General features: G+C 37.8%; 1 protein-coding gene across 2 annotated transcripts in view; it reads right to left on the bottom strand.

Annotated features, from left to right (window-relative positions):
* Positions 1-15,695, bottom strand: part of NLK (nemo like kinase) — a 48,903-nt gene that overhangs the window by 3,767 nt on the left and 29,441 nt on the right. For both annotated transcript variants that reach the window (XM_084493497.1, XM_084493496.1), the window contains exons 5-9: positions 12,736-12,842; positions 11,206-11,291; positions 10,058-10,267; positions 7,302-7,403; positions 1,460-1,546 (exon numbers count right to left, since the gene is read on the bottom strand). In XM_084493497.1, coding sequence (XP_084349623.1) covers positions 1,460-1,546; positions 7,302-7,403; positions 10,058-10,267; positions 11,206-11,291; positions 12,736-12,842 — 592 coding nt within the window. The remainder of the gene's footprint in view (positions 1-1,459; positions 1,547-7,301; positions 7,404-10,057; positions 10,268-11,205; positions 11,292-12,735; positions 12,843-15,695) is intronic.

Here is a 15,695-nt window from a genome sequence, read left to right as displayed (position 1 = left end):
TTTTCCATATAACCTTAAAGTTAGGACTCCTGCAATAAATCAAAAATAAAACCCATATTTATTTTTTGTAATGCTAGCAAATACAGCATTTTGTAAGTCCATATTCTGCAAAACATTTTAATGTGCCCCTAAGTACATATTGAAAGTAAAACAAATTTAAGCATTACTGAGGCCAGTATAATTCAGCATATGGCACCCAGAGTTCTTAGAAATCCCTTACGTGTCATGTTTCAGAAAACAAGTGGCGAAGGAAGAGAAGGGAGGAAGGCAGTCAGAGTAAGGGATTAAATTACAGTCTATTTTCACATTAATGTGACTTTTTTGTGCCTAACCTGAGTAGTCAGGCTCTAAGTGTCCAACACCAAAAAGGAGAACATTCTCCATTTTAAAGAACTGCAGACATCACTGCTATTGCATTTTCAAGGTGTAATGAAATCCATTGTTATAAACAGATTAAGAAAACAAACAAACAAACAAACAAACAAAAAAAAAACAGGAATAAAAGTTACTTGCTCAAAAATACAAAGCAAAAACAGTGGCAAAGCTTGAACTAGAACCCAAGTGTCCCAATTCCCTGGACAGTTTTTAGATAAAATTAAAATCAACTCTTCTAAAGGATTATCCGTGTTCTTCAAAAAACAAAAACATTTATTCATTTATTGAAATGTGATTTGGGAATAAACAGTGTTCTGAATGTTGGGGGAGATAGAAAGGAAAAAAAAATACATATAAGTTATGTTATAACATGTCTGTGTTTTTGTCCAGTAAAGGTATCTTAAGACTTTTTTTTTTTTTAATTATTTTTTATTCAAGAGGTACTGTACTGCCTTCTGAAAACTTTACCAGTTACAAGCTTCGTCCTTTGCTGTTCAGTCAATTTTCTATTTTTCATTTAAAATTTCGGGGATTTTCCTGAATAACTAAGGTCACCTGATTCAGGTATCAGATTTTCCTGTAACTTTTTTTTTTTTTTTTACAGTAAGCTCAAAGAGATGAGATCTAATAAATCCAAAGCAGCAAATTTCTATTAGAAAAACAGATGCTCAGTGGAAAAAAAGATCCTGCTTTGTGACTGTGTCACAGAAGGAATTTTTCGTGTGTTGCAAGACCATGAACACCCACGTGTCTCTAATTAGAACTGCATCAAAGTATCTGATGTTCTGCTACCTACACCTAGCTAGGAAAAGATAGCATGATTCATGAACACCCTCATCTCTCTCACTCCATCAGAGCTTTCTTCAAAAGACAGATTTTAATTGTGAAATACCCATTCCAGGGGGAAATTAATCGACCAATTATAAGATGATACTTTTATGTCTTTTACAGAACCAGAAGTTCTGAAATGCAATCTAGAAGAAAGTCAGTTAAAGCAACTCTTTACTAACAATATTCATATACATAGCAGACAACCAACATTTTTAAAATAAAATGTATTCAAATTATTTTAAAGCATACTTACTGGATCGAAGACCAACATTCTGCAAAGGAGATGAACTGCTTCATGAGTAGCTTGACTGGAAAGTGTATATAGGACAGGAAGGGATGGCTGTAAGGGAATATGGGAAAGAAAAGCACAGATAGTTATCCCAGCGGATCCATCAGCCAGAAAATACCTCTACAGCATGCACTGTCCTAGAGTTACTGGGGACAAGCTTCATGCTACGAAGGACATGCACTAGCTAAAGCTACCCAACAAGAGCATAATCACTAACACAGCAACTGCAAAAGAAACCTAACTGATGATTTTTTTCCTTAGTTGAGATGTTAACCCTGGACATGTCCATATTTCAACCACCACATTTATCAGAGAGCAGTTGCTGCTTTAACCACAATACAAACCTACAAAGTACAAGTTTTTTTCTCTCAAACAAACAAATTTGGTAATACCAATAGCTGCCCAATGCTAACAGTCATTCCTCAGCTACAAGACAAACAAATTTTTATTCTCGGTGAACTACTGCTGTAACTGATGCTGAAAAAGTTTTAAGCAATTTTCTAAAACCATTATAAAAGAGTAACCACCAAATTTTGTAGTGCTTTCTTAAATTATAACCACAAAAACATGGCAAGATGGAATCAGAAGTCATCCATGTATAGTCTTACACTTTAATCAGCACATTTCAGTGCTTTTACTGGGAAGGTTACTGTCATTTCCACTTTACATCCAAGGCATGTGGCAGACCAATTCCATAATGCAGTGCTCCCAGTCCCCAAATACATGTCTTCCATGCACATTATGCCATTTTTCACCTAGCACTTCTGAAGCCTCTTGAAGGGTTGTCTTTAACTTTCACTTGTTATAAAACCACCGCCTGCCTAGTTCTTAAATATTTATTTTCAACATTTAGTGCAAACGCAGAGTCCTTTTTCTAGGGGAGATATTTATTTCTCTCTGTAAACACTACTTGAAGCTGTGCTGCTGAGAGCTTTGATTGCCCACGTCATTTCCAGTATTTCATTGTTCTGATCTCAATGACTGCCAAATGATGGATTATTTTGCTTTTCTTTACGCAGCCAATCCATATCTAACTGACAGTGTCATCTAGTGCAATTAAAATGACCTTCAGGCATCCAGCACTTTGTGCAGAAAGAAGCAGGGCAGCTCCCCAGGTCTGAAGGGAAGGGAAAAGGGATTCAGCGCATGGTGCCTCGGGGTTACAGAGGCTGCAGGAACGCGGCAGGCAATGTGCAGCAGCCGGACACCGGCCACATCAGCACCGCAGACCCGTTCCCTGCTGTACCTCCTCAGCTTGTCCATGCACACAGAAGCGCGTCAGCCTGTCCCTTCTGAACGTTTCCAGCTTTAGTTGAGGGTGCAAAACCCTTGCGGCACAAATGCCCAAGTTAGAGCAGATTTTAGCTACATCCAGCGCTGTCGGGACTGCAAGGACACAACCTGCCTTCCAGCTGTGGGCCTGGGGCAAGCTCCGAGCCCCTCAGCAGGGCTCACTGCCAGGCAGCCGTGAGGACAAGGCCGGCTGCTCCTCCCCTCTCAGCAAGGGCCCCGCTAGTTCGACAGGCAGGTAATATTTTAACAAGGTTTTACCTGACATACGAGGTTGCCATTTGACAACGTTCACATATTCTCTAGTACAAGACTCTGAAATTGACTCTGAAACTGAACGTTAACACAAAGACAGCAACATGCAAAGACAACCCACGCCAATTCCTAACACGAAGTAACTGCTTGAAGATATCCAGAGTGAGAAAGAATCAACAATAAAAACTTTACCATTATATGCCATTCATTTGAAAGCATCAGCTACATCAGGGACTCTCTGGGTTGAGCTTCCAAGATATTTTTTTAAAGCCACAACTATGTCATTTGCCAAAACCAAGCACTGTATTTTTCTGCTTCATTTCCATTATTCATATTCCCAAATCAATGCACAGAAAACATAACACACAAAGAATAAAAAAGTTTCCTAAAAAATTCTACGTAAATTAAATTTGATTAACAGAAAATAAAGTTTTAATTCTTTCACACTATAATCTTGTTGAATTTGCATCAATAATTCAGTTGAAAAAGCTTTCACTACCTCATAAAGGGTGCATTAAGGCCAGTGCTTTTGGTCACTGCAGTAGAGCGCACTACAGTAAGTCTTCAAAGTAAATGAAGTGTCGCCAAACAACTGCGCAGTTTCTCCTTCACAGTGAAAAAAGCAGTACTGGGGTAGGGGGCGAGTCTCAATTTTCACACTTAGAAGAAAATGAGAACAGAATCCTGCCAGAAACAAAACCAAAAACCCAACCAAGCAAAACCCTGCCCCTTGGATTTAGGCCAGGCACTATTCCAAAGAAAATTCCTACCATGGAGTCTGTTACTGTTCAAGCCCCAAAATTCTTAAAATTTATCCCCAAACTCCTAAAAATTCTTTTTTTTTTTTTTTTCCCCTTTTGAAAAGGAAATAAACCAATGCGCATACACACAACCACCCCCACATACACCTTGGTTCTCCTCCCATGAAAACTGAAATAGCATTCACACCAGCAAGTGAATGATTAATTGCAGTTGAGGTGGGGGCAGAATACACCAGCCTACGGACAGAAATGACTACAGCATTCTGCAAAAAATTATAACGTCAGCTGAAAGCTAGCTGGTGTACTTACGGGGCAATATTCACTGCCAAACTTAGACCATGTATTACAGCTGCGTGGATCTGCAGGACTTCCAGAACTGCATGAACTCTACGCAGACTTAACTGGTATGCGGTGCTAATATTTGGCAGGCATCTATTGCTTCTATCTGTTCAGCAAAGCTAATAAATATAAGTTGTTCAGTTTTTGTAGATTTGTCCATTTGTGTAAAGATTTTAAAAAGTGTCACTGTGGAGGTATAAATCTGCAACACCGAATACAGCACCATGCACTTCTCTGTATTTGGTGCAGGCTATAGCATATAAAGCTGTAATATTTGGTAGCTTCGTATGATTTTCTCAGTAGTAAATACCATCTATGCAAAACAGTACGGTCATCCAGGCTTTGTGATTAAGTAGATTTCACCTGCATACTGGGGCAGAAAAATATGATAGCATTCCTCATTTATAGAGCCTGCTGCATCCAGTACAAACAGGGATGCATTTTTCCACTACACGTATGCCCCTTATTGGCAGGCTGTCTGTCACTCCAGGAGTATCTGCGAACAGCATTTGCTTGGGAAACTGCAACCAAGCCCACTGCTAGAGATAAGAAACAGTCCTGATAAGAGAGTGCTAGCCAGGTAGGAAGAAACTGCTAACCTCTGAATTCCTGTTAAGATTTGATTATCATAGAATCAACATTCAGGCGTTTCAGCAAATATGGTGCATCATACTGGGTCTCCTTCCTCCATAACAGAATGCAAGAGCACAGCAAAGGGAATGAGCTCCAACACATTTTACTTTTAGAAGTGGGTCAGCACATTCTGGCAGGGAATATGGTAAGGAAATCTGAATCCCTGCTCACGGTCCTCCATGAGTGCAGGAGGAGATGCTCCAACTAGCGCTGCTAGTTGAGCAACCTCAGTTCACTTAAAACTCAGTTTGAGGCACAATTTGGTAAATACAAAACCAAAAAAAGTAGTCTATACAGTATGCAAGATTTTATGACGACAACATACGGGGCTTTGTTGTTGTTGTTGAAATCAGAAACTTGACGCATTAATCTGTTTGTACATAAAGCAGCCCAATACTTTACCCCTTAACTCCTGTTCTCACCTAAATTGATGAAAAATAGTTTGTGCAAGAAAGCAATTGTCTGCTTCAAACGTTTTTCTCTTCCTGTTAATTCCTTTCTAATTAAGAAACGGGTAACATTTAGTTATTTATAATTACTGTGATCTCCATTTTTAAAGATCAAAAGCCATGAATTTGCATTCAAACATGAAGTGTGCTTGACACAGTAAACAGAAATAATCAGTAAAGAAATCAACTAGGTGCACTGTAACCCCTATTTCCAAGTTGCAAATGAGCACACCAGCTCCAAAGACTGTTCAACTTCTGTAGCATTCCATGAAGAATGTTATTTTCCTCGACATGGACCCAATTGGTTATGGGTTGTTTCCTATAACTAATAGGCCAATATATCTCTGTTAGAAACATTTTATACCATTTCAACACACTTGCTTTTTTGCACTCCTGTAATTCAGTGGGTAAAAAACAGTTTCAGTAGCTTGTGGAACAGCCTTCACACTGGGATTAGAAAAATCAGAAGACATTCTTGTATCCATTTCAATTCTTGATAATTAGCCAGGCTTAACAAACTGAAGAAGTCTAGCAAATTCTAAAGTTCTTGCTTGCTCCTATCTAGAGGACAACTACTGCACTTTGGAAGCGTCAAGTGATTATCAGATCATCAGAATTTAAAAAGAACACATTCCATGAAGTATTTGGATGTATTCATATACTGTTATATAAAGTGCAGTGGATGTATTTCTCCCAGTTCCAGGTACTATCAAATTTATTATTTTTTTAAACAACTCAAATATTGAAAGTGCAAGACTATACAGGCTTAAAACTTAGAGCTCTTCCAGCATGTGACAGCAAAAACAGTTAGATTTGATTAGCTTTAAAACCGGCAGAGAAAGTCTTAAGGAAATCCTCCCATTATTAATGTTAAAAGAAAAAAAATTCATAAAATAGAATACAGACCACAATGTAGTGAATCAAGATTGCCTAGGAGGCAGAACTCCCACATTAATAATACAGCAGAATATATATTCAATGCTCATTTCTATGGTAACTTCCTTTGCGGTGAGTAGACATTTGAGAAATTGCTTCAACATGGAGAAAATAAATATGCAAACTTTCCTGGAAAGATCTCACGTATTAACATGTACAGGTTACTCATTTTGTTAATTTTTACTATCTAACAATCACATAAATGGCTAAACTGGGTGGACATACTGCTTTATTACTGAACTAAGCATTCCTGCCTAAGCAGTTCTTTGTGTCTATTAACAGCATGTTTCATTTGCTCTTTTTATTGGCCAGTCAGTATAATGATACCATCCCATTTTTTTCCTGTTGTTTTTTGTTTGTTGTTGGGTTTGTGTTGTGTGTTGTTGTTGTTGTTGTTTTTTGTTGTTTTTTTTTTTTTTTTTAAATTAAATTCTACATCAGTTATGTTGAATGTTGTATCTCAGTTTTCAGTATGTTGTTAAATCTTTCACAAACAGCGCAGTTCACCCAACAGATGTCTGAGGGGACCCTTGGTGATGAGTTACTGGACTATTCTGTTACAGATCTGGATAATGGGCGATTTACACTTCTAACACTCTTGCTCCTGTCAGTAGAGGAGTCCCTTTGGGGCTTTCTGAACTATTGTGCCAGTTTTAATTTATGTCTCTTGCCAACATTATCACTTACATTTAACATCTTCATTTGAAAAAGCTATGAAAACACTGCCTCTTCAAAAAATGGGGAGATGGTCGCTTGTATCAGCAAGTCAAGCAATACGTACAAGACAAAAGCCAGAAATGCACTTTACTAGTGGAAAAAAAACCATCTTGCCTGAATTGGAGTTTGAATAACTCACTATTAAGTAGTGCCACTGCAACAACACAACCACCTTTGGAAAATTTAACTCAGTTTACAGGCAGAGACAACTCTGAGATCAGAGATCCAAACCAAATATTTACAAACATACATGCCATGCCATGCCAACCACCTTTTTTCCTCCCCAGCCTGAGAATACAATCAAGATGTAAAACACCATGACAATGCAGCAATAGCATCCTGCACAGAGGAAATCCTACGCTGTGAAGGCTAAGTGAAGGATAGTCTAGACCCAGTGCTAAGAAGGCCAGTAATCTCCAGCAGTACCTGTTTATGAGGACCCCTGAGTATGTGTGCCTTGGCGCCTTCACAAGCTGTCCTCATCGCTTCCAGTGATGGTGTTCCCAACAGGTCAGTGATCAAATCCAACTGCAGGTACAGAACACAGAAATTTGAGATCTTCGACACTTATTAATATATTTCACTATGATAGAAGATTCTTAATCTAGAGTAACTTAAAGTTTGAATCAATTTGAAACACTATTTTACAGATAGCAAACAAAAGAAGATTAACCTATACATTTAGTAGACAGCAAATGCAAACACTTGTAGCTTCACTGAAAAAAAAAAGATTTTAAAGTTTGGAAGCTTTATTTTGTTTATTGGTTTAGTAATGTATTTTATTGCAATTTCAAAAGTCAACTTTATATCACGAAAAAAACTGAGAAGTGCTGTTAATGATGTGTTATTCATTCTAAAAACCAAACAGTCTCAACTGAACATAAGCATTGCATACGAAGATACCACACAAAGTCATCCCAAACCAGGTCAACTTCTACTTTACACAAATATTTTGCACTTTTCACAAAATATCAACACAAATAATTCCATAGAAGATGAAAAAAAAACTCAGAACTACAGTACAAATGCCTTATACAAAAAAATCCAACATATGGGGAAAATAAGTAAAACAAGCAAACAAACCGTATCTATCTATCTATATCCATCCAGCACCAGAGGAAAGAAGAGGAGTGAGGAAAGAAGAGGAGTGGTGCTGGCTGTAAGGAACATAAAAACTACCTAAAAAAGAACTAAGATGATGCTCTGCTTAAAACTGCTACCAGCTTTAAATGAAATGACATTTCATTCACCTTTTTAATTTTTAAAAGCAGCAGACAAGCATTCACCTTACTTCTGCAAAAGTATGTGCATATGCTCCTCTACTGAATAAAAAAAGCCAACCCCGCAGGAGTCAAACAAACAAAACAAAAAACTCCTGCCAGTGGTGAGCTCAGCTCCCTGGCTCCAAGTGTTCCCTCGTGACCACATCTACTCATGCTAACGAGCAACTGCCTACCTCTCCTCTGAGAATAAACCCATTATCATCATTACACAGCCCTTGTATGCGTGAAAATAACTCATTGACTGTTGGTCTCAACTTGTGAAATGTGACTACTGTCTACACACCAACCATGCTACTCTTCCCTTGGTGTGAGCAGAAACCCTAGAGGTTGCAGGGGGCCTCGAGGTACGTGCAACTTCCTAACCCTGTACTGACCACGTCCTCGCTGCGGCTGTCATTGCTTCACAGAGGAGTGACAGCAAAATACCTACATTTGTAAGGAGAGGGAAAACTAGAGAGAAAAAAAAATCCTAGACCTTGAGGTTTTTCAATGTGGGAAAAATATGATTTTGTAATACACACATGGAACAGATACCATAAAAGCCTGGTATATTCACAAAAAATAGGAGGTGCTAGATAATCAGAAAAAAATAGGAGGTGCCAGATAATCAGAAACATTTTCAAATATGGTATTCCCTAATTCTCATGGTAGTTTATCTCATGTCTTAATTTTTTTGTAAGAAATCCTATAACATTCTTATCCACAGTTAGCTATTGTAACTTGAGTAAGTAACCTAGATATATTCATTTATTTCAATATTCTACTATCCAAACTTTAAAATACCAAAATCACCAGTTCCAGTCTGCTTTTGTAATGCAAAGCTTTATGAACTTGATCACAGTTAGAAACTGCAGCACAGTCAGTTTTAAAACTCTTGCCTTACTTCTACCAGGAAAACTTAGTAACACTACTATGGTGCCAATGGTAAGAGCCACTGGACATGACACAGTAGTGAAAAAATATATATATGTGCACAATGCAAAAACATTGCAAATTACAAATGTTTAAAATAGCACATCAGTGTGAATAATGTCTCTCAAACCCATGAGAATACTTCGTGCATAAACAAACAAGAAAAGTATAGGGTTTGGAATGTCCCTTTTAACAAAAAGTTTGGTATGTGTTTTTATTTCTTGCCAGTCAATGTAAGTCATCTCACAATTTTGCTGCTATGTAGTTTCTAATCTACTGATGAATACTAAGGACATGAAACATTTTTATGACAGCACATCTTGTTCCTGCTCTTAGATAAATGAATAAAAGCATCCATCCCTAATACCTTACTGCAGACATCACTGTGGATCTACTTTAAAAATAACACTTCAAGAACAGTAGAGATACAGGCATGTTGCATTAGTTTGCTTACTGCTGGAGTGTTGATGACGTGTTCCAGAAAATCGAATGATTTTACACCTAGCAGTAGCTATATAAGATGAAGAAAATAAGGAACATCTCCTTACATACCTGACCACTACTACAATGAAGTAGTCTGAGCAAAACTACCTACTGGTGCGTTTTGAATAGTTCAAGTGCCAATACTGTATCTTCAGTAATAGATTGATAGAAACGTGTTACTTTTTCATATTAGTTGTTACGAAAACCTTGACGCCACTTACATCACCTTTACCGTATCTCAGTAGACTACAGTAGACTTTAGTAATGCAGCAGATTCCAGGGGAATATAACTAATACATATTTCAAAAGCTAATGTTAACAACCACTTTTAATACTGTCTAGAAGCTATCATTTCAGTGTTTCAAAGTAGTTTTTTTTTTGGTTTTGTTTTTTTTGCCTGTGTGTAAACCAAGCAAAATAAAAGCAAGTTTGAAATTCAAAATGCATCAGTAATAGACTCCACAAAGTTATGCAGTAGATTTTTAACGGGAAATTTAATTATACCTGCTGAATGGGACTCTGTGCCTGAAACAATATTCTTCGCCCAAGTAATTCTGCAAAGATACAGCCTACAGACCAGATGTCAATAGCATTGCTGTAGTGACGGCTGCCCATCAGGATTTCTGGAGCTCGATAATACTGAGTGACAACTTCCTGAGTCATGTGACGAGATTCATCTAATTCTTCCACCCTGGCCAATCCAAAATCACAAATCTAAATTGAGAAGGTAAATAAAAAAATTAAAATAACCAAAACACTTAATGCATTTCAAATAGGTAACCTTGTGGTAACGAAGTAGGAAATTCCAAGCCAGCATTTAAATAAATCAGATAATCTGTTGTAACTGCATAAGCAAAGGGAAAAGGGAATAGGAAGAAATTACACTACTTTGTTCCGCATCCATTTATACTCTCTACAATTTATTTGAAATGACAGTATATTTTTATTTGGCGTTACAATATTCATAATCTAAAAGAGTACAAAAAATTGCAGTAAAAATAATTACATTGGCAACCTCTTGGGTTCAGAATATTTCATCCCAAAGCAGATTTCATTTGTTCATGATATGCCTCAAAAAGTTACAGAAAGATTCAACCTTCTCTCACTTTGGCTACCTCTGAGGATATTTTTTTAATTTCCTTAACCAGAAGGGTTAAGAAAACAGACCAAAATTTTCACAATTTAGAATGCTTAGCAAATCAATGTAAACAAAACTTAATTTATTGGTATTTGGCATCACTATTCAACTTGTCTCAGCCCTCCAAAGTTTCATATACCCAAGAAGACAATGGAAGAATCTCGAGCATACTGAATTGCCTTTATAACTAGCACACTGAACACTAACACATACCTGTAGAAACTGCCTGCCTTTCTAAACTGCTGAGGGCATGAGATATCCCACTCAAGTCAGACGAAAGAATTGTGTCTGCTTTGCTTTCATAGATTTGGGGAGAGGTAGAGAGAAAAGGGAAATGGAAGATGTTCATTTCATTTATATTTATTTTTAAGAATCTGTAGTTGTTTTTTTTCTTTTACAATGACTTTACAGGAAAAATGTTCATATTAAATGGTTTTGTTTAAAAAAATAGACACATCTGATTGATAACGAACAGCATACACATATGTACATTTTCAATAAATTTAAGTAGCACCTTAAGAACACAGTTGCTGTTCACAAGTAGGTTCCCTGGTTTAATGTCTCGATGTAAAATGCCAGCAGAATGTAGGTATTTCAGACCTGAAATATTAAACGAAATTAAAATAAGTACCTCCTCTTCCTTCTCAAAAAAAGTTTAAGGCTGACAACACTTTCCTGAAAGGTCCTGCAACTCCGGATGAGCAAAGACTTCCCCATTGACTCATCTTAATGCAATTCTCACTTCAATTATCTAGTGCATATTTGACCTCTCAATGAACGTAAAAAACTTTTGGCGTATACAAACCAGACCCAGAGAGTGATTTAAGCAGTCTTTTTTGTCTTCCCCCAAAACAAAACCAAACCTAAACATGACCTCTCTGGTTATGACATGGATACTGTGGTAATCACAGCCCTGGAATACCAACACGGCTCTTACTGCTCTGTTTCCCAGTAACAATTTTAATTTCTACAGCACTAAAATTTGACTTAAAAGTTTCCTAGTTAAGAGCAGCACTTCAGAAGTAAACTCAGATTAAATCCAAGCTAATCTGTGTCATCTATATGCTAAGTGAGCATATAGATATAAAGCAAATAAATTATAGCATGAAACTGGGCAAACACAGCTCTCAGGTCAAATGCAAAATGAAGGAGAAGTCAAATAATTCTTGAAGAAACTTCAAATGACAATTTTGCATTGCCATCTGGATAACAAATAAGAGTTTTGAGCATTCCCCCAGCCATCATAAACCAAGTAATCACACAGGCACAAATGCCTTTTGTCCTTTAGGTGGGTAAATCTTTTCTCTAGCACAACAGGTACTATCAGTAGCCTATATCCACCGGATATCATTCAGATTCCTTTGCTCTGCTCTTTACAAATGTACTACCAGATAAAACTGACTGCTTACTGAGAGCTTACTCCAGTGAAACTATGCAAATAAAGCCAATGGAAATGCAATTGGACTGACAATGATCAGATGTTCAAAAGGCAAGCAAAATAATCTAATTTCTTGGATAGAAGTTTCCAAATAAACTAAAAAAGATCAAAACAACCATGCTTAAAATCATCGTTGTAGTAACTTGTTTTAGATAAACTTACACTTTAGTGGTCAGCTCCCTAACAATTTAAACTAGTGTTCCGAAAAATGCATTAAGTGCATATAGTTATATATTTACTGGTTTGGTTCAGCCTAGGTGTCCTTTCTGTACCTTGATTCAACAAGCATCAGAGGACTGTTAAAACACACATCCCTCCTGAACTTCACTCTTTCATAGACTGTTAAAAATTCTCTGCGGATGAAGCCTTGCTGTCTGCACCCATGTACTATAACAGAAGGCAGCAGGGCTGCCATATTCTTATAACTAGAATAATTAGTGCTTGCTTAATTCATAATATGAAATTAAAAAAAAAAAAAAAAAGGCCAAGTTTCCATAGGAAACTTATTTGAGATGAGGACATCTTAAAAACAAACATTAAGAAACAGAGAAAGAAATATAACAGTACTACATAACTTACATTCATTTTCAAAGAAAAAAAAATTACCTCTTAAAATCTGGTAAAGAAAAACTTTGACATGATCCGAGCTGAGTGGCTGAGGAGAGACGATAATCTTATGGAGGTCACTCTGCATCAATTCAGTGACAACATATCTTCAATTTATTAGTTAAGGCAAAAGCAGAAAGTCCAGCATGTAATCTCTTGAAACATTTACTCTAACTTAGAAATTCGAGCTGTTACAGGTCAGAGCTATACAGTAACACAGAATAAAGCTTCTTTACGAAACAGAGGTCAGTCTCCAAACTCTTAAAAGAATGAAAATAAATAATAGGTTGTGAAAGAGAAAAGATTATTCAATAAAATACCATTTGCATTAAGGTAGTTGTTACAAAATTATCCCCAAGTCCAATCACGACTCAGAAAACAAAATAAAATTCTTAATATAATTAATGGCATGTCGAAATTTTAATTTTTCCCTTATAATCCGTAAACCACAAATTACAAGCAACAGAAATAGCACCGTCAGAGTGGACATATATCAACATGACACGTGCAGGCCTGTGAAAACCTGTCATCAGAAGTTCTTTGCAGGCTGCTGCGTGTCCAGTTACGCAGACTGTTAGGAACACACACACCTCCCCAAAGCTGCCCAGTATCTGCTATTTCACCTTTGCAAGCATCACATACACACGCATCCAAACCCCAGCCATAAAACCTCTTCTGAGTTATAACATGAGAAGAGAAAACTAAGACCAACAAAAATATTTTCTGTCTGAAGGAAAAATGAAAAACCAAACAGAGCCCAGCAGCTGAGGTGCCGCAGACATGGCCATAGCTGGGCCCTCTGACAATTTACAGAAACAGCTGAAGGTACAAAGAGATACAAAATGCTGTGGCTTATCCTGAGGTGAGGTGTAGATTAAGAAGGGTATTTAATTTATTCAGGAGACACTGAAAATACTAAAAATAAAATGTTTCAAAAATGGAGGAACATGGAAGACACAAGGAGCGTATCTTAACCCACAAAATCAATACCACTGGGCCAATTTCCTGAACGTGTTACAGTAATAAACACTTGCAAAAGTTCAAAGCAAAACCACAGCATCTCAACTTCCAGGAAGAACTCAACTTGCAACACTGAGAATTTTGAAAACACTTATTTCAACTTTTACATCAAATAAGCTGGGTAAGATGACTAAGAAATATTTCTGCTTTAAAAGTTACCGTTAGCAGTCCCAACTGAGACAAAAAAGCACATCTCTGATATAACATTCACAGCTGCAGAAGGTAAAGCTCGGCTGCCAAACGTTAATTAACTCCTACTTGCAGCACCACAAACACCTCACAGGCTGCTGCGCTGAGCACGGAGCCGCACCAAGCCCTGCGACGTTCGAGGCAGACAAAAGCGAGGCGGAGAGGTGGCACACGCTGCCAAGGTCGTGCAAAAGATCAAGGAGAGTTAGAAATAAAGCTCCATCTCCTGGGCCCCAACCTCATCGCTCCCCTGGTGCACCGGGTTCACTCGCAGCTCAAGGCAGAGCGGCAGGCAGCGGGCTCAGCCTTCCACAAGCACAAAGGGATCGCCTGAAGGAATCAGGAACACCCCGGTCACCCTCCTCACACGGACGTGTTCACACGTTGCCCTACTGCTCTACAGAAAGGAACAGGGTTTTGCTTTACGTGAGCAAGTCGCAGCCTTGGGTGCTACCTGTCCTACAGATCGGCTGTGCAGAAGCTCCGGTGACTTCGCGACCTCGCAGGGGCATTTTTAAGTGTGCCCTGGCCTCCTCTCTGACACCAGCGGAAGGGAACTAGGTCAGCCCCGAGGCTTGGGTTTGGTTTTGCTTTTAAATCTCACCATATCCTGCAGGAGCCTTATCAGTTGGTTCAATGCTCTTCATAACCAGCTCTGTTACATATCATGCCTGAAATACAATAGCAAACCCTGACTTCTGTTGAGATATTTATCTCTGGGTAACACAGTAAGCAAGTCAGCGTCAGCAGAAACTTCTACTTCTTCTTCCCATTATCTGCAATTAATCAGCACAGGTTAAACCGCACTTACAACCATCTAGAGAAAACTTAAACTTTCTTTCACCTTCTGTTTTTCAACTTTGTTTTTCAACTTTCTGCCTAATCAATGTTCTCTTTCCATCTGTTGCTCTGCATAACCTACCTGATTTAAAAAAAACAACAGCCAAATTGCTCACCTGTCACTAGCACACCACACAAAAATTCATTTTAGAAAATAAATATCGCCAGCTTTCTGACCTGAAATCCCAATTACAACTGCATTCCTAAAAAAGTTATTAACATTACTTCATAAAGAAAAAACTAACCCTGTAGCACCGTAGTTTCTAGTCCTCTAATTTTTCTTCTCCATTTGCAAAGGCCCTCTTAAATATTTATACCAGCCTTTTTAAATTTGATGCTTTACCTTCTGGCTGCAATACATCTTTGCATTTCATTTTTAATGTAAAGTATTAAAAAAATCCAAAAGCATTACTCTGCATTTTATTATGATAAGATTTCTGTTTTGCTACACCACAAATCCTCCTAAATCTCAATCCTGAGCATAATGTCTCCCAGATGTCTCAACTAGTTGCCATGCCAACTAAAGCAGCTTAAATTAAATGAGGGCCTGAAATGGCACCTGCACCACTCCAGGTCTGCCGTGCATTAAATAAAGCTCTCTTGACAGGGGCTCAGAGGTGCCATTAACTTGAACAGCAGCTATCTGATTATTGTCTCTAGATAATTTAATGAGGGTCTCTAAACAAGAGCAAAAGCAGCACTTGCTTGATGTTCCTGCCTTTTATAAATGTGGCAGCTTCTTAAACAGCTGGTGCCCAAGTGGGTCAATGACTTTACTCCGGCCACTACTATAAATGTTTAACAAAAACAAACTGCACAAGCCCTGGGGGATTTCTGTCAACTACTCAGACAGGTATCTGCATGTTTTTTCTTTTTTTCTTTCCTTTTTTTTTTTTTTTTTTTTTTTTTTT

The sequence above is a fragment of the Aythya ferina genome (assembly GCF_964211825.1).
Source record: "Aythya ferina genome assembly, chromosome: 19".
NCBI classification, from domain to species: domain Eukaryota; kingdom Metazoa; phylum Chordata; class Aves; order Anseriformes; family Anatidae; genus Aythya; species Aythya ferina.
The sequence above is the reverse complement of the archived record's forward strand: the minus strand, read 5'-3'. Positions and strand labels throughout refer to the sequence as shown.